Source organism: Lepeophtheirus salmonis, chromosome 13 (assembly GCF_016086655.4).
Source record: "Lepeophtheirus salmonis chromosome 13, UVic_Lsal_1.4, whole genome shotgun sequence".
Classification (NCBI taxonomy): Eukaryota; Metazoa; Arthropoda; class Copepoda; order Siphonostomatoida; family Caligidae; genus Lepeophtheirus; species Lepeophtheirus salmonis.
In genome coordinates this window covers 14,956,669-14,983,859 of record NC_052143.2, presented here as the reverse complement: position 1 = coordinate 14,983,859, position 27,191 = coordinate 14,956,669, and the positions used below count along the sequence as shown (strand labels likewise).

Here is a 27,191-nt window from a genome sequence, read left to right as displayed (position 1 = left end):
AAACTTTAGATATATGTACATATAGTATACAATATCATGACATTTAAAGAGTATGATGTATGATAAATCATATAAACTACGGACTCATGTATATTCTATATAGCATGAACTCTTCGATTAAATTTTTATAGAACTAAATGGTAAAATGTTTATAATAATATGACGAGACATACAATATAAATTATCTGAAAGATATTTTTTCATATTTAGCGAAAAATTAGAGCCGTGTAAATCTTCCCAGTCATTTTTGAGCGACTCAAAGGATTTTTTTATTAAGGACCCGAGGGTATACACGTTGTTACTCTTATTATATCACGCAACCTTTCTTCCAAAAATAAACAGGAAAAAAGGCCCAAAATCAATTGGTAACTATGAAACTATTGTTCAATGATGGTTGGGAATGGGTTGAACCTTAGCATCAGAAACTCAAATTCAACAAATCATTGTTCAGTACACTGATCAGTAGAAAATAAGCAGAACCATCGACTGCTGACAATAAAATACATATTATATTTTTGTCTTAGTGAGTACAACAGTACTCTTATTTTATCATGCAACCATTCCTCCAAAAAGAACCGGAAAAAGACCCAAAAATTATATCTAAATCCTAATTTAAAAAAGAATTGTTCAAACTTAAAAAGAGCTAATTTTAATTCAACAAATCGATGCTGAGAACTCTGATTAAAAAATTATACGCAGGAATATCTACAGCTGACAACAAAATACACTCGTTGTATATATTTTAGCGAGGTATCAACTTATTCATCAAAAAATCCAAACGTCACAAGAAAAATAATTATGTGACGTCATCTATTGTACCTACAAGCTGACATTTTGCAAATTTAAAAAAAGTGTTTCCACTCTCAACTACATTTAAGCAAAAATTGATTTTGTAGTCGGCGTTTCGTTTAAGAATTAGTGGAAAGATATAGAGCGATATAGCTGAATGGATAACGTGCTCGGGAGAAATTATTTTTATGAACACAACGTCTGTAGGTTTGATACCCCTTCTCTCCTACAGATTGAATTATACATGATGTATATCAGGGCATCTGTCGGGGCTGTAGCTCCCCCCCCCTCCCCCAAAAAATGAAGGAATTTTTCTCATGGAATAGGAAAAATTATCCGTCTGACAGGAATTTTTTTTTCTGAGAAAACAGGGGATTTTTTTTTTTTTTTTTTTGAAGGATTCATTTTATTAAAAAAGGGCCTACGATCAAATTATATAGAAGAACAAAAATTTTAGTTTTTGAAATATTTTCAAAAAATTCAAAAAGCCAAACTTCCTCATCCCAATACACAAATAATATATTTATATATATGTAATCATGCAGACTTCAAAAGCCCATTTCCTAGGTTAGATAGAATAATTGTAATTGTATAAAGTTAAATTGATGTACTTAATTAATACAACTCTATCTGATCAATTAAATGAATATTTAAATATATATATATATATATATCAATTGAGCGCTTCAATCTAACTTTTTCAATGGGCGTGTCCAAGCCTGATTTATGTATTAAAGTATGCAAACCTCTCTTGGATCCAACTCCCCAGCTATGAACATATCTTTTGCTTTATCCAATTCCAAATTTTTAAAGAAAATGAATCCTGCACGGATTCGTACATTTCTTAGTAAATTATGAAACTTTTCATCAATCCGTCTTCGAGCACATTCATTCTCCACAAGATTTAATGCTTCTTGAGCATCCTCATTCCCCAATAACATCTGTAATGAAGTAAAAAAAAAAGCTGGATATAAAGAAATCCTTCTCATACTTACTTCAATTCTTTTTTCAATGGGTATTGGTTGAATCGTGTAAATGGAAGAGGAGGAGGCTAGAAATATTCTACCATCATAATTCCCAATGAGCCTTCCACCAGAGAAAGGCACCACCTGTTTTTGTGCATAATCCAACAAACTGCAAACATAATTCACAATAACTAGAATAAAGGTCTCAAATTGATTTTTGTCACTATGATCTCAATGAGGCCAGACAAAATTGACAAGTGAGGAAAACAATAGGAATTTTGCTTTATAGAAAAGGCTTTCATTTAGTCTTGCTTACAAATGTAATTAAGGAAAAGTAATTTTTAACAATGAATATTTACGACCCGACTGAACCCACGAGCCATATGTTTGATACCTCAGTGATAGATTAGATGACATTAATTTTTTTAAATTTAATATTAATTCGGAAGGCACGAGTCATTCATTTTTGGTTATAATTAGAGTTAATATTTTTGTAAGGAATAAAAGAGCGCAAGAAGAAGGCGGGAACGAGATATATAATACTACTGAAGGTAGACACTTGTTTATATCAGCTGCCTAATATATAATATAAGGGGGGAAGGGGGTAGAAAATGAATTATTGCAGCAAAAATTATATTTTTATTCATACTCTATTTTATGATGCAGTTTTTAAAACAATTTACAGCAAAGAAAGGAGATAATTCTTCTTTCAGAGGGATAAGTTAATACCACAAATACCTATTAAATAATTAACTAAAAAGAAGGAAGAGTACAGCCGCAACCATTTTTACTTTTCTTATCACTAAACTTAGTTTCTTACAGGGCTACAGAGTCAGGAGTCAGAAAATTTGTACCTACTCCGCAGCAAAAATTATTATAATTTGTTTAAATAAAACTTATTTAAGATCTAAAAGGCTTAAAAGGTATAAGTATTAAGTACTATTAATTTATGAAACTTGAAAATTAACTAAAATTTATAAGTATAATTCACAAACTTCAAAAGTGGGCAATAGTCTAAACTATCACAATTTCCAAGACAAATTTTTTAAAGTTCAAATTATTATGTTGAGTAGAGTATCGCTACTACTAGCCAGGCTAGTTCATTACTTAGTTTTGTGAACAGTCATTGTCATCAGAGCAATGAGTTTATTCGAGAGATGTATTGTTGTTCTTCAGTTACGAGTACATAAATTATGTTTAGAAACTTATGAACGTATTAGCAATAGATAGATTTTGATCCATTTTATTTGTTGTTCCATCTTGTTAAATATTCTTATATTCCAAATAATTTCTTTATACCTGGCACAATTATTTAATTACCTATAGCTATAAATTAAATCTATATCTATTGTCTCTAGACTCAAATGGCTCAATAGTGCTTATATAGGCTATAAAATGTATTATTAAAACATTGTGTATTGGAGTCGGAGTTGGTGAAATTTAAAAAAAAAATGTTGTCTGAGTCGGGCATTTTCTGTACCGACTCAGCAGCCCTGGTTTCTTGTTTACATAGATCCCTTCCTTAATTAGAATAATCATTAATCCCTATTATTTATTACCTTGCCCGTTGTTTTAGTTGTTAAGCTAAAGAATAAATTTTCTTTTCCTAGGCAGTTTTCACTACTATTTAATTCCTGAGGAGTGAACAACTTCCTTTTCAACTACATTCAATTATAATAAAAACCTGTTTGAACATTTTTGTTTACTCATAAGAGATGAAGCTGTAATCTTGAAAATTTCCAAGTCCTTGTTGGACTCAGAGTCGAATTGAGTATCGACATCAGAGTAATTCTTACCTACATATACACTTCTTTATTTCCATCTCCCCTCCCCCTCGTCACAACTACTTGTAGTTGATCTAATGAAACGTTACGACAGCTAAGCTGCTCTCCTCCAAAACATTATTCAAATTGTGAGTGTCGGCATGTTGATTTTCGGTTTTTTAAACATTTGTAGAACACTGTATTGTAAAAATAGATCAACTAAGCATAAAAAGTCATTAGTATAAGATATGAGGTGTTCCAGTTTCAATCTCGTTTACTTGAAATAAATATAATATCATTATTTTGCACTTCAGGGCAAAATCAGATGTCGTTCCATATTCATTTTTAAAGGTGTATAAAATATGTCCTAGAGAGCGGGGGTTTCCGAAGCTGTTATCATTATTATTTAATTCTTGAAGAGAGTACATTTAAATATTAAGTAATGACTAGTGTTGTGCTCATGAAATACGGAGAGGTATAATAGTAAGTCCTTATTGAACTCGGATTATAATTGATGATCGACATTGGATTAATTCAAGCATATATATCATTGTCATATAAGGAGTGGGATTCGTTCTTATTTCCTCCTTTCACAGCTGCAAGCAGCGCATCTAATATAACGTGCATGACAGCTTAGCTGTTCTCCTCCCAAGCTTTTCTTAAAAAGTTACCAATGTTCTTTATTTATATAATAAATAAACATTAAAACACTTCATTGAACATATTATCTGTATATATGAGGTGTGTTCAAAAAGTGAGGGAGTTGGGGTTTTTCTAAGGAGAAAATATTTATTTATTCATCAATATTTATGTTGACTTCTTCAAAGTAATCCCCCTCAGATACAGTTGCAAATCTCCGTCTTTTCATAGGTGAAAAAAAAAGTAAAATGGGGCCAAATCCGATGAATATGGTGACTGAGGAATTATTGCGGTGTTGCTTTTACCCAAAAAATGTGACGATTCTTTGGGTCAAAATTAAGCAGTTTCGGAAGAAACTTCGCTAACACTCGTCTTATGTCCAAAACGTTCAAAAAAATTTATGGCACGAGCCAACCGATATGTCAATATTCTCAGCAACTTCTCTGATAGTGATTCGACGGTTTTCAAAAATAATTTTCTTCACTGCTTCAATATATTCATCTGTTGTTAAAGTGCTTGGGTATACAGAACAAAGCTCGTCATTGGCATCTTCCCGGCCACTTGTAAACACTTTTCTTTTTTGCTCCGAACAATTTCAATTTATGCTATTGCCAACATTTCAAGTTTCTTTATTGGAGTACTTAATTTCATGTTTTACACAAAATTTGATACAATTTCTTTGATCCATATTTTCCGATAGCAAAAATCGCCCAATACGCAAAATACTTCTAAAAGTCATGCCTTTCACAAACAAACTAAACATATTATATAGTTGAAGCATTAAAAATATGTTTATGGCTTATGTACATAAAAAATAAAAAAACCGAACCTACCAAATGCCCGTAAAAATTTAAAAAATCATCTTACTTTTTGAACACACTTGGTATACAATACACTTTGTGTGTGTGTCTTTTATGGGTGCCCACACTGTTGGCCCTAGGAAGCTGAAAATTTGCGCGGATTCCTCTTTTGAGCCTGGTCAGGCTAAAACGGGGTTACAGATTTTTGGAAGGATCTCATTTTATACCCATAACACAAATATTGTTTATTGGAGGTCAAGGATAGGGGGTTGAGTTATAAATCGAAAAGTGACTAGTGTATCAAAACAACTATATGAATAAGTACATTTTCTAAATGTATTCAAAATCAAAAAAGTTATGGGCAAACAAAAGGAATCGGTGATTTTGATTTTTTTTTTCTTGCAATATTTCCAAAAATGAACCAGTTATCGAAGGTTATTTTTTCGACGACAGTATTCTCCATAACTTTTTGGTTTTGCAAGTACAAAAAAACTTGGTGATTTTGTGTTCCTATTTAATATGGCCAATAAATGCTATTAACTACTTTTTTGCAAAATTAGTACAAAAACAGTCGTTGTTTTTTTTATTAGTTTTCTACACACAATAAAAAATTCATCACTTTTCTCTTTTATTTTTGGTTGGTAATTTTTGACAAAAATTAAAGAAGGACTTCTAATCTAGACAAATTTTCCCATGCATATATGTTTGTATTTTATTTGAAGTATATAAAATAATTTATTTATTACATTCATAATAACACATTTCATATATCATCGATTATAATGCTTGTAAAAATACCCTAACGCTCACCGAGTAACACCATGTAACCCTTTGCTAGTATCTATATAAATTAACAAGAAAATAAGCCTGCTCTCCTAGAGAGTCGCAATGAGTCTGAGTCTTTTTTTATTATTATTATTATTTTCAGATAGCTATACCATCTGGAGAAACCCGATATTCCAGCCAAGTCTTCAAATATAGCTGGTAAAAAGTGCCCTGTGGATCTTACAGCATTAATAGTGCATATAACTTTAATTATTTAAGTATAAAATAATCATTAGAGCCTGTGCTCATGGAAGACAGAGAGTGAAGGTGGGTTTACAACATGATTAAGGGTGATAATTTTGGTAAGAATACAAAAGCGTGCGAGGAGAAGAGAAGAAATACTTATGGCATCATTGATTAAATAATATACATCTTCTATCAATCATGAACGTTATCATTCCCGCCTTTATTATTCAATATTAATATAATAATATTAAATGGGGATAGTCGATAGAGAACTGAATAAAATGTTAAAAATAACGTCGCCTTCTGTCTGGATTTCTGAAAATGGAGGCCTAGGAATTTGGAAAATACTTGCCGGATGAGAAACAGATGGTTTGTCGGATTTGTCGATATAAATGTGCCTTTAGTACCCTGTCTAGAATTACACGCCACTCATTATCCTCATCTCATAATAAGGGTATCGATATTCATCTATAAAATCAATTTAACACGATGAATACATCAAGTCAGACTTTAACTCTGATCTCACAACGATGCTTATTGCATGTAATATAACCTTATCAAGTGCTAATCATCTACGTTCAAAAAATTTATGGAGAAATACAAGGGTAAACATATCCCTTCCCGAGAAACCATCATTAAATTAATGGAGGATGTTGGTACTGATGTCATATATAGAAATACATATAAAAATGTTTTGAGTCATCCACACCAAATGACGATCAAGTTATCAGTAAAAAGTATTTACGAATATCGAAATGGAACTCTGAATTTTGTACTATCTCACAGTAAGTATTCAATTTTTTTTTAAATCTAACCATAAAATATGATTCTATTTTAGCTAAACATATCAAGAATTATGATACACAACTCAGTAAAGGGCAAAAACAACTGCTTAAATGGTCACAACAACGGGGTAGTAGCTTTGGATGGTTTGCAACTAGTTTGTCTGAGACTACTTACTTCGCTTTAAGACTTGGGTATGATAATTAGGTTTTCCAATATTACATAGTCAATAAATATTACTTTTTTATCACTAAAGGCTTAGCTATGGTTGATGGGCTCCAAGAAATGGTGTTCAGAAAACTCATAAAAGGCATAAACAACTGTTTAAATGGTCACAACAACGAGGATAGTTACATTGGGTGTTGCATTATAATTAACAATTGTGTATATCCATCATGATAATAGTATGTTGTTATATAAGCATACCTAAATAACGGGGAAAATCTTTTTGATGCTCTTAATAGGGAGTAATATCGCCGGACATTACTACATAATTAGCTTTTGCTCTAAATCTTTACGATGAATTTATTTCTAACATTTTTTTATTAATATATTTATTGTCTAATTTTATGATTTTAACATTTACTTTATTATTAATAATTAGTTAGATCTCATCGGTAGAGATATATCTATCCTGTGCACAATTGTATATAGCAACTTCCACATGAAGAAGAGGGGTGATTATCTTTTTGATTAAACTCCACGTCTCGCTTGTGTATTGCAACCTAAAGTTATGACATATTTAACTGAATTCCGATGTTAGAACAAGAAAAAATTATCTGGATCAATCTATTTCAATATTCTGTATTTATAATTTATTATTATTAATAGTTATATGATTTTAATTGTTTAATTTTGTATATTTAACTTAAATGTTTAATGGTTTATTTTTTTAGTATGTAGATTATATTTAATTAAAGCCTTCTTTTTTAAACTTTGAGCTTCAAATATATTTCAAATACTCTACTTTGTCGTTTCATTAGCTATTATTCTGAGAATAAGGTTCATAATGAATTACAATTTCATGGAGTTTGACGTTTTCAAATCTACTGTAACGGATAAAAAACGTCGAAGTCAATTATACGTAGTATATCTTCATTAAACATTTTGCTAATAAATACATTCGTTATACCCTCAAAAATCATAATAAAGCAGGCAGATGATAATCACATCAGTATTTTAAACAATGATACCATATGTCTTTTTCCCCCTTCCTCCTTGCACGCGTTTTTCTCTACAATATTATCAACTATAAACATGATGTAAGGATGCTGAGGCGTCATAAAACTCAGGGCACGCGTCAAAACCATAGTCACGTCAACTTGAATCTTGAATTTAAGTCAACACAGACTGGAACACTCTTTCCTTTTCTGTTTCATAGATATACGTAGATGTATGTACATTGTATAATTTACTCTGTCAATATTTTCGACTCCAACGGTACTGTAGTCGTCGATATTATCTACAAATGTATCAAATTGTTACTCATTTTTTTCAAATTTGAATCATTCATCACTTATCACGATGCTTGATATCAAGAAACGTTTACGATTTTATCAACTCTCTCCTAGAATGAACGCAGATAGAGATAGGGTGTGGTCATGCTTCTTTTGACAAAAAAGATCCTTTCTAGACGACGATTGCGAAGGAGAAGTGTCTGGGTTCGATCCATCTTGCAAAATCTGAATTTCATAATCTTCTCCAAAAAATGAAAATGATGGATCCTGAGCTTCATTTTCGATATCTTAGGATGACCAAAGACCGTTTTGACTCTCTTCCCTCATTGGTATATTAATTCAATATAGAGGATTCAATATTCGAATATATATAGAATACTACATGTGAATATGTCTATGTCCATGTTGGGCCTCTGAAAAACTTAGCTTCAAGACTCAAGTTAACGTGACTATGGTATTAACGCGAGTTTTGAGTTTGATGACACCTCAGGACGCTTTGCGCTGGGACGCCTCTTCTTACCACGTATTGTAAACTCACCTTATGAGTGAGGGTATTCACGGGAGTAATAGATGAATGTCCATGCTCTACTCGGAGTAGGATTGAAGTAATTTCAGCTTAAATGTCCTTGCTAGATATGGGATGGGATTTGTGTTTATTTCCTTCCTTTCACAGCTGTTTGCAGCTGATATAATAAAACTTCATCACAGCTGAGCTAATTAATTCAACAAAATTCCAGTAACAGTAGAAACTTACTATAAAATGTAAGACTGTCAACTTGACGGGCGTCAACTAAAACCTCTCTCCTCTTACCAATTGTTCCTAATATTCTCTCTTCAAATCATATTTTAAAAAAAGGCATTAAACGCCTGGTATTGTATTATTCGTATAAAATATATTAAACATATACATATGTACAAAAAATGTATTTCTCTTTCTGATGTCAATATAGCATCTGCTAAATTACAGGATACAATAAATGACTATTTTGCTTATGTATTCGTTGGATATTCTATAGAATCAACAGCTATTATTAGTAATATGCATATATATATCTGAAAAATAATAATCGACTTTTTGTATCAATCAAAATGATGTATTATTGATCAATATATAATTCCTACAAGAGTGGAGTAGTTCCCTTATTAGCTATTATTATAAATATTCTCGACTCATTCTTTTCTTTTTACTAGGTAGTTCGAGTACCTTGAGTGAGCCTTTGAATGTAATTACGAGTCAATTCAGGGTCTTTTCACTTTTTAGTCCAAGTTGAGTCTGAAGTGTGACTTTAGTTGGATTCCCAGGTCTGGGAGGTCGTGCCCTCTTCTCCGAGGTACTAAGTTTGGAATTCAAGAGACTTTGAATCATCACACAGACCTTGTATTCCCACTTGAGGGGATATAAAAGGACTGATGGGTTGAAAATAGGAAAAAAAGAGTCAGCCGAATGTTCTACACCATTCTTTCAAGAGGGAAAATAATGAAAAAAAGATAGGTGCATGCGTGATGAGTCTAGAATTCCATAGTACCTAAGGACTTAAGGGACATGGTCATCACAGATTTTGATAATATTTGGTCAAGGTGTTTATCCCAACAAAAGAAAACTATGTCCCATGCGAGTATGGGGGTCCGTTAGGGTGTTCCTCAAAGTTTGGCCCCTTTCAAAGGATACTCTACCTTCAGACTCAACTAATTTAAAAAGAGCAAGTGTTGTAATTTAACTTTTATTAAAAAATAACATTTGTGCAAATAATAATATGCAAATATTATTGTGAAATATTAAAAATGGCGACCCAGCCAAGCTTCAAGTTTGATATTTCCATTTTTTCGTTAGAAGTTTAACCAAGTCATAGACTATAAGTATGCCAAAAAATAGAGTGAGGTCTCAATGGGATCATCTTCATTTAGGCCTATAACTGAAAAATGCCATATTTGAAACAAATGTAAATTCCTTATTTTTCTGGTATTTTCGGCATAAATAATGAACAATGAAAGCAAAATCAAGCACTCAACCATCTTATTGTAAAAAACTGTCTAAAAAAACTGTAAACAAAAAATAAGCAAAGTTAACCGAGAAATAAGAGCAACATGACCAGAAATATGGAACAACACAGAACTGCAAATATGGACCTATCTGCGCTTGAAAAATCACCATCAGATATCTCTAAAGTGCTGGTCTGTAACTGTTTTACTGTGTACCAAGTGACCGAGAGAGATACGCCAAAAGCTTCCTTAAGGTCCAGATCAAGCCAAAAAAGGCCAAAAGAGTTTGTTGAGGCAGTTAAAGGGACGATTGAGAAAGAAAAGACAATGTGAGCGTCAATGGCTTTGCTCGTGAACTTGACAGTAACCAGACTTGGTCTACAAGACTCAAGCCTTAGTGCATACAAGAGATGCCTTTGGATCGAATAAAACACTTGACCCGGAGTAAAATCATCCTCAGCCATCTTGAAAAGTAAGACTCTTGGCCTCCCCCACATACTTGGTTATGTTTGGACACCTCAGGAGGAAGCTTTCGAGAGTCCAATACACAACAAATGACCAAGTGAAAGGCGGCATCATCACTGCTTGAGCCAACCACGAGCCGAGCTTTGCACAGAGCTGCTGTGCAAAGTTCTGCATCAGGCTGGAAGTGGTCATTAACACAAAAGGCGTCTATATTAATTGAGAATATAAATAAGGTGTCCTTGATTGCATTTAGGAATTAAATTTTCCAAATTTGATGATATTTTTTGAAATATTACAATTTTTGAAATTTTCAAATAAAATGTTGCCTTTTAGACAAAAGAGCCTGTATACTTATAAAATAAAACCGGGAATGCGTTTTCTCATGAATGACAAAGAACAAAGCTGAGGAGTTATAAGTAAAAGTCCTTGTTGGACTTGGAGTAGAATTGAGGATCCACATCGGAGTTATTCCTGCCTTTATCATTGATAGATACGGAGTGGGTTTCCTTTTTATTTCCTTCATTTCATAGCTGCTCGCAGCTAATTGACTGAACGTCACAACAGCTAAGCGTCTCTCCTCCAAAATATTCTTCGAATTGCCAGAGTAACCACAATAATTTTCGATTTCTTTTTAGACCGGTGTATTTTATTATTTTCGTCTAAAGCACATTAACATTATCAAAAATATATTGCAATTATCTGCTCATTATAATAAATTATAAAATTGATTATTTTTAAGGGGGGTTGGCTTTTTTGACAATTTTGTCATAATGGCAAATAACGTTTTAATAGAAAAGACAAAAAAAACTTTAAATTTTTGAGAAGAGACAAAATTTGAACGAAAAGCCTTATTCTTACAAAAATTATGACAAATTATATTTTTTGACAAAAAGATTTATTTTATTTATTGCGATTACTTTAAAAAAAAATCAGGGTGGCTGGGCATTGACCCTGATGGTTCCGGCAAAGCCTAAAAAAAATGTATACTTGTCTCTCATGCGTTCAAACAATTTATTTATAATCTAAACCATTTTTTATCAAACTGAGCCCAACATCGAATATATTTCAGATGCACCCCAAAATATTTGTTACTGTTATCTACGGCGTGCGACATGGAAATTTTCCACGATCAAGAAGCAAAACCAAAACCTTGAATAACTTTTCATTAGAAAACTATAATCAAAAATGTTATAAAAAAAGCTTTTCACAATCAATCTTGACAAGAAATTATTCGATATGACCACCTCCAGCCTCTATCACAGCCTTCGCATGAGGTCAAAACTTAGCGCAGGTTGCCACAATTTAATCGGCGGACATGTTGGCATATTGTTTCTTGATGCTGGCTTTGAGCTCATGTACATTTCTCTGTAATGTCTTCCCAACCTTCCTCTCTAAAACGCTCCACATACTACAGTGGAGGGGAATAAGATTAGGATTGGGAGAGGGCCAGAAGGTCAGTAAAGTGATCCTTGCAGAAGTTATGTGTATTCAAGGACATATAGCTAGAGGCACCGTCTTAGGTCAACACATAGTAGTTCTGAGGATAGTTAGCCTTCATGTATTATTTACTTAGTCATATATTTTATTGTATTGTATAACGGAATAATAAAAGAAGGAAATGTACCCCTAATGACGTCACATGGAATCAATTTTACATTTTTCTTTTACCCTTTGTTAGTGAACATCCTTTTTAAAACAGGGTGAAGACTTGGTAGAACCTACAATAAACGTTTTAAATTCAAAAATAAACGGTTGAACGACTATAACGACTACTTTATTTAAATTTTTATCATTTTCTGAACTATTCCATCCGTTTTGCACTCGAAAATATCGATTAGAATGCTAAAAATACTTGTATGAATTTAAAACCTCCTGAAAAATATTTAATTTAAAACAATTTTAAGAATATAAGATTAGGGTTTCTATAGATATAATTTGTTTTTCTTATAGTAAAATGTTTATTATTGATTTAAAATGTCGATGAAAAATTAATTAGGGTATGTGAACTGTGAGAATCAAATTAGTACCCATCTGTTTTTGATGAGGCTGTTTGTATTATATAAAATAATATCTAAAAAATTCTAATTTTGTTGCTACTATTGTAGGACCGCTTCAGTTCTTACATTAAAAAAAGAAGAAATCAAAAGGAACGATTTTAAGCAAAATAGTATATAGAATTTACAAAACCTCGCTATAAAAGTGTTTACCAAGATAAATTAAGAATGGCATATAATCAGATTTTATGCTTCAGGAGCATACTGAAAAGTATTGGCGATAAAATATAGATTCAAAGGAATATTAAGCATTTTTCTAAAGCTTGGGGTGTATAATATCCCATTTCACTCACAAAGAGTTAAGGATTGACAAAAGGGACTGGACTGGACCGTGGTTCTAATTAAGGACCGACACCGCACTACTGATGAGTACTTTAATCTCTAGAGTCCTCACAAACAAACAAAAACAGTTCAGTGCTCCACCTATGCTAAATACAAAATGTCTGCGAGATTTAATTCATTAAATGCATATTAATCATAGATGATAAACATAAGAGACCAATAACGAAAAATCAAAGAAACAGTACTCCTTGTATACAACACCCGCCTGCAATATTTCATCAATACATTACGTTAAATTGTTATTTCTTGAATCAAAATAACAATACAATATACATCAGAGAACACTATATACGCTGCACACCAACACTGCTTTCCATACAGATAAACTTTGCTTTATTAATATAGATGCTACACTAAAATGTATTAATATATGTTATTACATCGTTATACAATCTTAGTTCCGTGTTGTAGATACACATGAACTATTGGAATCCAAAGAATAATATACTTTTCTCCAACTTTTCACGTCATAAATCGATCCAAAAAAAAAAAAGTACAAATCCAGCCATTTTTGGGGATTTTCATTGCACATGGGGTGTAGTAAAAGAAATCCATTATTTTTAATGGATTTTCTTTTCTTTTTTAACTCCCCCTCCCCCTGAATATTTAACTTCTTGGCAAACAAACTATGACGTCAAACTTGACCATTTCCATTATTTTATCCAAATATTTGACAATTGGCCTTCCAGGCGCGTGAATTGCTGTTACAGTATCAGGACCATAAACCCTATTCACATTTCTAGCATTTTCTAAGTCATTGGAGTAAATGCATCTTATACCAGAAATATTGTAGCAGAAGAAAGCATGTCACAAATAGGAACTATGGGAAAAACGATCATTTGAAAACTTTGGCCCAATTTAAAATTCTAGCATAACACCATATCTGATAACATCAATTTCAACTGTGGCATACCATTATTTACGGAGTTATTTGTGTCCTCGGGCGTGCACTCGGTACAGAGGCACACAATAATCATTTTTACAATTCCTTAATAAGCAACAAAGACAAAACATTTGCTTAAAAAAAGTGCAAAAAGGAATTTTAACTCCTTCATATATAAAAGTTTGCTTTAAAAAAACGAAGTGTAAATAGTTCACATTCAATAAGGGCAACATTAATTGAACCTAATGAGAGACCTGTGGTTTGGCTCAGAATGGATTAGATGTCAATGTCAATTTTTGAGGTCCAAATGTGTATCAAATGAAATAGAGTATCATCCGTGAGTCGGTTTTCTCTTTGGATGTTATGTGCTTCGTGGTGGAAACACTTGTCTCACAAATATAAATACTCCCAAATATGCTGGTCATTGAGAGGGAAACCCTCTGAGATCTGGAAAACGTCCCTCGTAAAGAAGTCTCCAAAATGAAACTCCCCTGTCGTTGTGCTTTGCTTGAAAAAATGGTCTGCAATCTATACTCACATCCGAAGCTAATGAAAAGTACTTGCAGTCCTGCATGACTGATTTCAGTTTCAACTTGACATGATTGTGGATGTCAAAAATCCTCCTGTAACTGTGCAAAAGGACACAGCTTCAAAGCTTTTAGTCATCTTACTGTCACCAAATGCTTTGACCATTTTTACTGCACACGTCTTGAACACTTCACCTTCCGAGAGTGGTTTCTTTCCCTTAGTAAGTTCGGGTGTCACATCATAAGACGCTGTGATGGTGGAATCTTGACAGGTCGTGACTTTGTCGTGACTGTTGAAATACTTTAGATTTGAGGTCTGCTACTACAGCGGCTCTGGCAGTTCCAGTGTACTTCTCACATTTAACCTTATGCTAGGTTTTGTAATGGGGACTTAAGTTATAATATTTCAGGGCTGATAATGTCACCAAGCAAACTAGACACAGAATGGTTTCACTTTGAAATTGGTAAAGAGGTACTCTTCTTTCAATTTTGGCTGATAAGGGGGACTTTCTGGGTCAAGTTTTCTCTTTTTGCCGCTATTAGTGGCCATGGCTAATGACTTTTTTCTTCTCTAATACGAAAGGTAGCCCAGGCCTGCTATTGTTTGCGTATGGCGCCCTCAATCGGTCAACAGTATAACTACAAGTTGTTATTTCTTTTGTTCTTTTTTTAATTATTACAAATTATTATTGATCTACTTGAGGGCCACGCCGAGTTGCTCATCTCTGATCTCTAAGATCAGTGAAAACGCTCTATACTTATTTTTAATAGAATAAATGTCATTTTATTGTTAATGTTAGTTAGTAACAGATTTCTTCCCTTAACTATATATTTATAATACATTTGTAGTTGTTCATTCAATTGCAAAATGAGGGAATGGGGTCTATAAATAAGTAGAAGGAGCATAATCGATTAAAGCTTAACGCATATTAGTAAAATATATTTAACTTTATATATTATCGATATAGTAGATAGGTATTTATTAAAGTATATATTATCTTTTTTGATGCTGAAGAGATGTTGTTTATAATATCACTACTATATGTACAATATTATACATATTTGACGTTCATAATAATGCAGAGTGATATATCATTTTGTAGAATTATGAATTGCAAAAACATGGACTTTGAATCATGCTCGAATCGATGTGTCTTGATTACGAAATTCAATCAAATTACCTTCTAGAGATAAGATAGGTCTTAGAGCTGATTCCAATTTACGCGGGTACTGTATAAGCAGTGCTGTTTCAGTCCTTATTAATTCGGACCAGTCCAGTTTTAGGACAGTCAGTACTCGAACTGATTAAAAAAAAAAAAAAAAAAAAGTTGAGTAACGACATAAAGAATTAAACTTTATAAGTTTATGGAACTCATATGCAGGACTGAACTGTACCTGAACGAGACTGAACTGCACCGACACAACACTTGGTACAAGTCAATATGTATGTCGAAGATATCCGAAACCCAAACAGGCTTTGGGTGCTCGAACTTTTATTGAGTATTTAAAAGCTCCAGGGAATTTCCAGATCTTAAAAAGCTTATATTATTACTTAATACTTAGTCCTAGCTATATAAAAAAGATATTGGGTCTTTATTTATGAAGACTTAAAACTGCAGTCCCATCCAGTTTAGTCCTAAACCGTTAAAGTTTGGTGTTTTATGACGTCACACAACTTTATTTATTCTTTTTTTAATCAGCTCTGGTACTGACGGTCCGGAGGAAAAACGATCTGAAGGAGCAGTCCTACGACTGGACAGGACTGAATAAATAAGAATATGATTTCAACTAAAGAACTCTAGGAAAAGAGTGGACACTTAAGGCAAGGAAGCTAGTAGTTCTCAATTCTGATTGCCCTAAAATTAGAAACTGCAACATGTTTATGCAGCCAGGCACGCAGCCATTGGGGGAGGGGGGAAGTGAAGGAGTGAGTTTCCCCCTAGTGAAAAGAGAAGAACGTTAGGAACATATTCTTCCATGTATTTTAGATTGAATTCTTTATTTTTCCCTTGACCGCTCCTTTAGTAACAAGGTTATTTCAGTTGTTGTAGTTACCATAAGTACCAGTCAAAGTACTAACAAATTTTATTGAGACCAAACTGATAAGAATGCAGTCATTATTATTTTGAAGACCAATCCAACACTAACTATTATTGAATAATAATTTTATAGTTGGAAGAATTACTACCAACAGATTTTTTGCCTTTTAACCTGTTTCTTTTAAGAGAATAGGTTGCGAGATATTCTAAAGGTAACGACGTGTTCAATGTTATTACAATAATTATGTTTTATTAATAATAACATTGGGTTATTCATGTTTTCGGCATCAGTAGTCGGTAAAAATGTCACCTTAATCTAGATCCTATTTTATGAAGGTACGAACGTTGGGTAAAAGGGACGTATCTGGATCTGAAAGTCCGGCTACGCAAAACTTACTCAAATATTTACGTCGAAAGATCCGAACGGATCTGCATTCGAAAAACTGTGGATCCGTCTTATCTTTAAATTACCATCCCGGAAAAAAAAATTTTAAATATTGAATCTGACAATGAGTTCTACTCATAAAAGAATTATTCATAATCACCTAATAATACGGAGAATATAAGAATGAATCCATCATAAAATTAGTTAAAAGTCAATAGAGTCATTGACAGCATTCAAGGGTGAATTAAGTATAAATATTATACTTTATATCTGTAAAGGCAGTATTATGGGAACACGGAACAAAGGGAAACTGTTGAATACGTAAATATATTGCGCATGAGAATCTTCTTACTCTATATATGTATAATATAATAATAAGAATGTCTGATATTTAATCAATTACTATAAGTATATATTCTAATTCAAACCTGAATAACAACTAAATGATATGCCACACCGTGATGCAAAGTGGGGTAAAGAAAAATTATTTGTATACTCTTAAAATCGGCCAGTTTTAGCAATATACTACTATATAATCAGCTAAATACATTTAATGGTTTATAAATAGAGGAGTTTATTTTTAGGGCTCCTTAATATATCATTTTTCAAAGTTTAAGGGGGTAGTTGAGGCTGCTTCGAGAAAAAAAGTATTTTTTCTTGATTATTCTTTTTTTTTACAAAAATATAATTTTATAGGATAATACAAATTCATCAGTTTGTGGAGGGGGCTTTTGTATAGTTTATACATGAAACACACACTCATTAGCCTGCTATTAAGGTTGCTCTACCCTGAGTGTACTATGAGTTGAAACTTTTATTTTGAATGTAACCAATTTACAGGCCCAAAATCGAACCTATAATTTTTATTTTTATTTCTGACATTACATAAAAATCGCCCAAAAATAAGCTAAACTATTACAAGGATCCGCTCAACTTTCCGTCTATGAGCTAGATTATATTTTTTTCTAGCTATACAGTTCAAAAATTAGGTAGATCTATCCGAAAATCAGCTAGTCTCGCAACAACACTGGTGTTCCATAAATCTTTCTTTCATTTAAGAGTGTTTTCCTCGAGAAAGGGGAAATTCCAGTAGCTAAAAATATATGGATGAAATGGAGATAAATAAGCATAGATAGTCTTGGATAGCAAAAAGTGGACTCAAGAGGTTACTTTAGAAATACTTCAATATATCATAATTTTCAATAAAAACTATATAAAAAAAAGAACTTGTAAACAAGGCCTTTGCAAACTTGGTCACTCAATATGCCCACCTTCAGCATCAATCACAGTTTTTACACGTCGCCGGAAAGCCTTGCAGGAGTTGATGACAAACTCACCAGACAGGTTGCCCCACGTAGTCACTATGGTGGCCTTCAGTTCATTCACATTTGGGTGAGGAGTTTTGTTGGTTTCCTCTCCAAAGTGCCCCACACAGGGGGCTCAAATCTGGCAAAGAAGGGGCCACATCTCGTTGCCTCTTTACTTCTCGAGCCTCCTGGCCTTCATTAACTATGCGAGAAGGTGGTATAGAGTACTTGTGTATGAGGACAATCTCATGTCGCCCTTCACAGCTCTCCTGATGGCCATAGCAGCCATGGAGTTGACGAGGCGATTCATCGATTTGGTGGGGTTCTCCTTCATCTTCTTCTCCAAGCTGGACAAGAACTACGGATCCCTCTTTAAATTGTGCCCTGCACTTCTTGCATTCCAGGAGAGGTTTTCTTCATCATTCTTCATCTTGACCATCATAAAAACCTAGCTCCTGGAGCACTTCACTATGTCAATAATCCTGCCCAGCCTCAATCCAATTTACTTCAAAGATAGGTGATAATCTTTGCAACACTTGGGTCACTCAGAATGACCGTCATCAACAAAACTTCTGGGAATTGGATGTGTGTGGCGGTGTGCCATCCTGTGTGCATTCATAATTTATCTTGAACCATGGGAAGATGGTGTACCAGTGCACCTTCTAGTAGGCGTCCTGACCGATTTTATTCCCAGATTTAAGGAAGAAATGAGACATATTTTTGTCATCGGCTACCACAACCCCAAGAACCATTATTTGGGTTGGATGTTTGGTTAGGTACACCCCCTGAATCTCTTATTTTGCTTTGACCCAAAAGATATGCCCAATCCAACAAAGGAGTGCCTCAAGAAGAAGTGTGTACATTAAGGTCATAGAGTGGCATGTCCAGTCTCCATGACCTCAACCCCATAGAAAATCTTTATCAGTGGAGAAACTTATAAAATCGGCAAGGGATCAAATACTATTTTCCTCCACTGTATATGAACAAAATAATACTAAAATAAGTTCTCGGTGTCGTCTATGACAGATGCAATGCATTGATTGGTACTACCTATATTATTAAAATTTTGAAGAGTGTAAGCCAATAGGATTTATTGATTGATTTACTGAGTTATAAATATACAAGATGGCGCTCCGCGTTTGAAAGTATTGATAATATTTTTCTAAAAAAATCAAGCACGAATAATTTTTTTCTCAAAATTGAATCTACACAACATTCGTATTCTTCGACAAATTATCGTCAATTTTTATCAATCAATTATTCTGATTAACCCTTTAAACACGGTGCCAATTGTACATAAAGTAGCATTGGAAAAATTAGAAATTAATAAATTATATATTAAAGGGGGCATTTGGGGGCTCATATAATTATCTTAAATGAAATAAAGATATTAAACTATGGCTAAAATTATTCGTTATCTTATCTCATCCTACAAATTTGAATACAAGGTCTATAGCTGACATAAATATGTCCATGAAATATAGAAATGTATATATGACGCAAAAAATGTAATTGGACATTTTTCTTTGTTATACTGGGTGTTTGAAAAGTCTTTGACCATATATGTGACGAGGATTTAAGAGGTTTTGTAAAATTTCAATCAAATTTTTCCATTTATTTTAGCTAAAGGTGGATTTCTTATCTAACGAAAAAGGCGTATAACATTTTTATATGCTAATTAATAATAAAAATGGAAGCAAAAAGGTTAAGAAGCATAACCGTCATACAGTGTACGATGTCAGAAAGCTTGTGGAGGACCGAGCAAGCCTCAAAGTGGTCAAACCTTTTTCGAACAGGCGGTATATATTTTTATTAAAAAATGTATTTGTGTTAACATAGCACATATTATATACATATTTATCAGATAACCCCAGTAGCTACACCCTTGAATTATGTAGCAATTAACGATAATGTAGAATATAATTAATTTGCTTTTATATAATTATATTATCAGGTGGGAAAATTTATTAATAACATTTGTGTCTGACACTTCTTGCCTAGACCAAAGCTTCTTTTTTATGAAGAAATAAATAATATTGGGAGGTGTGCCAATACTTTTGAAAACACTATACATATAATATTTATATATTATTATGAACAGAATACTAATAAAGATTTGATTTGACAATGATAAATAATCACAAAAGCGATTAAGAAAATATATATAAATAAATTGACGGGGATTCAAAGTATTTATTCTATGGCAATTTAATTTTTAGTTATGTAGGTTATTTTGTCCGTCGATTGTAGATATGTGACATGTACATCCCTTTCAAGTTGTACAGATACTTTAATGTTAGAACCAAGTACTAGTACTTTGAGAATCCGTGACCTTGTAGTCCACCCAATTATATAATTAATACAAAAAAAAAAAGACAGAAATTCATGAACTATAGTCTATTTAGTATTTACTTACTTATTACTGTAAATTACATATTATGTTATTATATTTTCTAAAAGAAAAGAGAGAGTTCAAATAGGAATCAGGTCAATCATGAAGCAAAGAACTCTGAAAATGAGAGGGTTTCCTCCTTCAAGATTGAGCATTTAATCTATTATAAAATCGTCTTTATTAGAGCTTAAATAAAAGCATAAACAATTAGCTTATACTGTATGTATGTATATTATACTAAAACAAAAATATAACATAACAGACCATAGTGAAGGACAGGTCTATAACGGAATAGCTTACATGACCATCAAACACAAAGCTCTACAAATGTACTGCAACATTTATATGTATATTAATATACTCTATAGAAGTAGACAAAAAGCTACAAAACATCTTAGTAGTCGCTTCACTTTTATTATTAATTAATTCATTACGAAAATTATGAACTAACAAACAGTTTAAATTATTAATTTATATCAATGGCAATAGTTACTATTACTTCCACTCACTATTATTATAATAGTATAAGAAATAGATTCGTTCCATGGGAGAGTTCCCTGTCTGAAGTTAGAAGGGGGAAGAGAAGTGAAGGAAAAGAGGCGGCCTGCCCGACAGAAAAGAAACAAAGACGTAATTCTACTCTTCATATTGATGTTCATAGAGGCACTCAAAGCAACATAAATTCTCCACGAAGGTACATCGAGTCCTTCTCCATGTTCCAACTGGTTGTTCCTTCTGATTCAATAAAAGAATTAACTACATAACTTATAAAAATCAAGGTAAACATTGATATGTTCACTAAGGGCTTATAAATATATATTTTGCAATGAATTTCAGTTGTTCAATTGTCAATTCCTCATCCTTCCAACAAGTGAAATATGGAAGAAGACAGCGCATTGACGACTCGCCGCCGCTTAGTAAAGGGCTTTCCGAGTTCCAAAAAGAAATCATTTTGTCGTTCGAGGAAAATGTGTAACAAACTCAAGAATGGTCGAATGAGAAGGAAGCAGCAAGAGACTTCGCCCCAAAGAAGGGTGCGTGAAATGCTGGAGGAAGCACCTGAGATTTTGGAAGATGTTTTGGAGAGACTTATGAGCAATTCTTCAGCCATGGTCCATCACTCCGTCCAAGGTGCTTCTGATATGGTTCATTCTGTGGCTCAGCGTATACGTGATTGGAAGGTTCTACATTTCACTCACTTGCCAGCTTGGATGAAGGATAACGAACACTTACATTTTGGGCACCGTCCTGAATTGCAAAGTTTTGTAGAATGTTTTCGTTCTATTTTTAGAATTCACACAGAAACAGGAAATATATGGACACATCTCATTGGATTTATCGCCATGACAATCGTGGCTGTTGTTTTCTATAAAAATCCCTTGTGCCAAGCTTGCTCCCTTAATATTCATATCTACGACAAGCTCATTTTTCTTTGCTTCTTCATTGGGGCCATTGTTTGTTTATTTTGTTCTACATTGTTTCATACACTGAGCTGTCACTCAGAGTCTATTTCCAGTCTCTTTTCTCGGTTAGACTATGCAGGAATAGCTGTCCTTACTGTGGGATCAACAATTCCTTGGGTTTATTATGGATTTTATTGTGAATACTATACAAAGCTCACGTATATGGTTGCTGTCATTGTCGTAGGGATTTTAACAGTGGTTCTCACTATGTGGGAAAAATTCAACCTTCCAGATTATCGTACGTATAGAGCTGGTACTTTCATTGCATTAGGTCTAATCTCTGGTGTACCCTGCTTTCATCACGTTATATATTTTGGGTGGCGCCAAGCCATTCTTGAAGCTTCTGTTCATTGTACTATAATAATGGGAGCTCTCTATATAACTGGAGCAATTCTCTATGCTGCAAGAATCCCTGAGAGATTCCTTCCTGGAAAATGTGATATCTGGTTTCAAAGTCATCAATTTTTTCACTTGCTTGTGGTAGCAGCTGCCTTTGTTCACTATAGAGGCATATCAGAAATGGCCATCTTTCGATTAACAAAGGGAAATAATCAGTGCCAGCCCTCAACTCCTTCATTAGTCTTTGAGTAAAATATAAAAAAAAAACATCTTTCTTGAATATGTGAATGAATTAATACGCAATTATTTCATTATATTTAAAGTATCTATCATATTAATTCATCATCTGAAGAAATTAGTAACGTAGCTTTATTGAATTCATTATACATAAATAAACCTAGCACCAATTAATTATATGCATATATATATATATATTTTTTGTACTTACTATGAATTTAAGACACGGAAACTTGTATGATTTAAACCAATTATTTTATATATATTTATACATTATTAATCTAGTTCAATAGACCTTTTTTATGCTAAACTTTTTAAATAAGAAATTAAAAATAGTATTTATTAAGATTAAGACAAAATATATTAATTAATTACAGAAAATAACTACTATCTCAGTATTGATCATTTGGTTAGACATCGAAATTTGAATAGGTTCTATGGAATACCAAGAACTGATGTCATAGGTATAAATCAGTCGATTTCTTAACAAAATTGTCCCAGTTCTTTCATTGGTTGTTAACTTATATTGAGCTAATATTACATTACTCAGACGAACTCAGAAGTATTTTTAATTATTTGTTACTTAAAATAGAACGAGTATTTTGTAATTACTTAATATCTTAGGCCCAAATAATTTATTTTAGCTAATCTCTTTAGAAATCAGAGATACCTCACCTAAAAATACAATTTCAAGATTGAATCTATCTTTATAATGAAATTATAAAGTGATTAGAACTAAAAGTAAGGTTAGCCAAAATTATAATTGAAAATTGAATGAATTACCATCGTTTTATTATTGTCATTGTGCTTGCTGAAACCATTACAATGCTTCTAATCTACCAAAATCTGAATACAACCTTTTCTTACCCAAGAAGCCGAGGGCATCCGATTTTATACTAATACTTATTTTGTTTGTTTTGGTAATCCGGAAGTTAACATTTTAATTCTTTCAGGGTTAGGGCTAATTTCTCAAATTATTACACAGGTCACCTGCAATATCGAAGCCTCTGGTTCTTTAGGTATAATTTATACTATATAAGCAATTGGGTGTTTAGAATTTATTGTGTGAGACCACCACATGTTTACTATAGGTTTAGACTCAGTTACCCGAGCTTATTTTACTCCAACGAACATACTTATTGTTATTCCGACAGGAATCAAATAATTTCATAATGGTATGATACCCAACAAAACTAAAATCTAGTTATCGGCAACCTAAGAGCCACATGTGGTCTATAAACATCTTTATCTGACCCTACAACAATATAAACTATTTTATTAAATATAATCATTCGATAATTTCTTATTCTTCACTCAGCCTTAAAAAATTAGGCACATTTTTTTGGGTAAAGGGGTTAGGAGTGCAAGAATTTTTTTGCATCATAAATGTGTAAAATGTATTGAATAACAAACACAACCTTCTGGCATCATTACAAAACGTAGTGTATCTCTCAATTATATCAAAAAAGTAAATACTATTAATCATTACAAACAAGGTGTTTACCTTTAGATTTCTAATTACAATATAAAAAAATATGGTTATGATGATACTAAAACTTGAAATGAGTTACATAATAACTTGGATAAAAGAACGATAACCACATTAATAGTATGGTAATATGGAGATATCATTTTTGCTCTATGAATCGTTTTCCCTAACTAATAGTACTATTTAAAATATTATATTATCTGCACATCTGGCACTTCAATAAAATAGCTCATTCTTCTTCTCAGTTCGTTGCGTCTCTGCCACATATATGATACGATTGATACGTATAATAAAATGACCAGAAACTAGTAGAATTGCCTCTCACCCTAAAAGCTTATTGAGTCCTGATATACTGGAATAATTGCCTGGATTTGTGATTCGATTGTTATTCATAAACTAAAATGTTTCCATCATTTTTATAGTTGGAAATAGCGGATAAATAATTTGAGACAAAGTTAATAGAGGACAAACCGTAACATTTTTTCATTTGTCCTACGTGAATGATCCTATGCCCAGTGCCTGGCTTTATAGAACTTTACTTGCCATAGGCCCCGTACTTTAACGTAAAAATAAAGACTCGCATAAATTTGTTTTCTTTAAAAAACAAGATTAAAATTTAAAAAAAAAGAAAGAACAGTATCCCATTTATTTATCTTTGCCATATACCCCACTTACGGTAAAACTAGTTCAACATCTAGGTCTTGCACTGACAACAATAAATAAAATGAATATAAAGGTGATTGTTCCATTCAAATATGAAATTGGATTTTTACTCCTGCCCATTTCACGTACTCATTAGGATACATTTTTGTGCTTAATTATGTCGTGTAAAAGTGTTTTCTTACCTGTAAACAGATATTAATTCTGGAGAAAGAGTGATTATGTATGGATCAAAATGGATGAATTTGTTCACTGGATAAATCCATTGTATGGGAGGACGTTGAGCGATTCCAGCAGAAGTAACAGACATTCCTAGACCATTTGGAGCATTCAATAAGAACTCTTCCTAAAATGAAAGGTGTTGTTGAACCAAAACATAATTTTCAAAATCAAAGATATACTTTAGATATTCTCGTAATGTAAGGGCGAACATCTGGACCAAATGCAAATAAGTCTTGTAAATCTCCTGTCTCCAAATTGTACATTACATATTTACTTGAGAGAGCTGTGCAAATAAATACACCATCCATGGCGATAATTGATATTGTTTCTGGCATTTCCTTGGTTTTCTCTATTGTCATATTTCCTTCTGTGATTCTACACACAATCAATTGTTTTTTCTTTGAAGCACAAATCTACTTATGGAAGTGTAACTCTAAACAAATAAACGTTGAGGATTTCTTCATAAATACAAACCTGAACAGCAAAAGGATCATCTGATTTTGGATTTTCATTCACGCAAACACTAGTCACACCTTTTATTTTGGAGGATTTATTAGGTAGTTCTTTGGTTATTTTCGATAAGCATAATACACAAAGAACAGAGTCACAAAGCACCAACAATTTGTCCAACGCCGAAGCAGCTCTTATATAACTAATGGGCGAATTCTATAAAGAAAAACACAAACGTTAATTAAATGTCGACTTAATTAGTACAAGTGGTAGGTTTTTTATATGTACTACATTAATTTACTTGAGAGAGGCGAACTTCTGACTCAAGAATGATAGTATCCCCCTCATTTTCTGTTTTATATTGACGAAGAAACCCATCCGAAGTACCCACAAACAAAAAATTCCCACATAGTTCCAAGGACTCGACCTAAACAAAAAATTCAAACAATTAGGCGTACGTTTCATAATTCATACTCATCAAAAAAAAAATCCATGAATAACTACCTTGGTACCCGATGAATTGAATGGTTTATCCAAATGTGGCTTTAACTCAAAAACTTTTGACATATCGTCTATTTTCTTATGTCAAACTTGGTAAAATTGTTGTTTACATCCTCCCATGAACCGACAGCGAAATAACAAGTTATGACGTCACAACCAAACCTTTTGACGTCACTTATATACCTTTCAGACCAAAATATCAAGAAAAGATAAGCTTACAAGTTTACTTTACGAGTCTAGAATCATATTCACTTGTTTTCCAATGACAAAAGATACTCAGTAGTAACAAATAAATCAGGTGTGATTTTGAAGTGTCCAGGTATAGACACTGCTCAACAGCAAAAATGTAATAGAATCAAAATAATAAAATTTAATCGCTTGATCTCAAATATGATCTCAGTTTTTCTCTATTATCTTCAGGGTCTTCAGAAAAAGGCTATAAAGTTTTTTTTGTAATTTTGTCTATTTTTAAGATTCGAAGCTTTTTTGACCACTTGTTGTCGAAGATATGAATAAATGGTACTAATTTATTTCTAAGTATAGGCTAAACAATTCCAAAACAATTTATGTATGTATTTAATTATCTTTAGAACTTGAGTTATGTTTGATTAAAGTTGAAAACGATGTTTTCTTTCAGAGGCTCATTGCTCCAAAAATAATAAATCCAGAAAGTGTAAAAATGTGCTATTTGATAGCTGATAGCCTGAACTACAGGGATCGGAAGCAAAACGTGGACTGAATGACTGATTTTAGAAAAATGTCAATAATTTTAGTTTTTGATAAATAATCTTGAAATTTTTTTAACAAAACTTTGAGACACGGCCTTTATGAACATGTTCACTCAATATGGCTTCCTCAGCAGCAATTATAGCCTTCACGCGGCAGCGGAAAGCCATGCAGGAGTTGATGATGAACTTCTCGGGCAAGTTGTTCCCTTCCTTCACAAAGGCGGCCTCCAGAGAGTCCACGTTCGTAGTCTCCTTTCCTTCAGAGTGTCCGTCAACATGTCGCGTGGGGTCCTTGTGTAAGAGGACAGCCCCAAGTCCTCCTTCATAACCCTCCTGTGTCAAACTCGCTAGAGAGGCGATTCATGGATTTTGTGGGATTCCCCTTGATCTTGTTCTTCAGGTCTCCCAGAAACTCAGAATCCATTTTCAAGTTGTGTCCCCCACTTCCTTCTTTCCTTGAGAGGTTTTTTCCAACCTTTTTTTATCTTGGACACCTTGAAAATGAGACTCCCGGAGTACTT

General features: G+C 32.9%; 2 protein-coding genes and 1 long non-coding RNA gene across 4 annotated transcripts in view; 2 read left to right on the top strand and 1 right to left on the bottom strand.

The window, feature by feature from the left end:
- Window positions 1-26,226, bottom strand: part of LOC121127470 (transforming growth factor-beta receptor-associated protein 1) — a 38,127-nt gene extending 11,901 nt beyond the window's left edge. The window contains exons 1-7 of one of the 2 annotated variants that reach the window (XM_040722846.2): window positions 25,946-26,226; window positions 25,743-25,868; window positions 25,466-25,657; window positions 25,171-25,404; window positions 24,955-25,115; window positions 1,785-1,923; window positions 1,536-1,730 (exon numbers count right to left, since the gene is read on the bottom strand). In XM_040722846.2, coding sequence (XP_040578780.1) covers window positions 1,536-1,730; window positions 1,785-1,923; window positions 24,955-25,115; window positions 25,171-25,404; window positions 25,466-25,657; window positions 25,743-25,868; window positions 25,946-26,008 — 1,110 coding nt within the window. In that variant the 5' untranslated portion in view covers window positions 26,009-26,226. Of the gene's footprint in view, window positions 1-1,535; window positions 1,731-1,784; window positions 1,924-24,954; window positions 25,116-25,170; window positions 25,425-25,465; window positions 25,658-25,742; window positions 25,869-25,945 lie in introns of both variants that reach the window. The other variant, XM_040722847.2, reaches the window with a different exon arrangement.
- On the top strand, window positions 6,068-7,183 carry LOC139907028 (uncharacterized). The gene is made up of 3 exons (XR_011783332.1): window positions 6,068-6,752; window positions 6,806-6,944; window positions 7,007-7,183. It is a non-coding gene; the product is annotated as an uncharacterized lncRNA (long non-coding RNA).
- LOC121127471 (adiponectin receptor protein) lies at window positions 21,186-23,001 on the top strand. The gene is made up of 2 exons (XM_040722848.2): window positions 21,186-21,360; window positions 21,419-23,001. The coding sequence occupies exon 2, from the start codon at window positions 21,460-21,462 to the stop codon at window positions 22,633-22,635; it is 1,176 nt and encodes a 391-aa protein (XP_040578782.1). The 5' UTR covers window positions 21,186-21,360; window positions 21,419-21,459; the 3' UTR covers window positions 22,636-23,001.
- Window positions 26,227-27,191: the final 965 nt, after the last annotated feature.

What these genes read in the sequence shown, in the direction of transcription:
- LOC121127471 (XM_040722848.2), top strand. Translation starts at nt 21,460, where the DNA reads ATGGAAGAAGACAGCGCATTGACGACTCGCCGCCGCTTAGTAAAGGGC.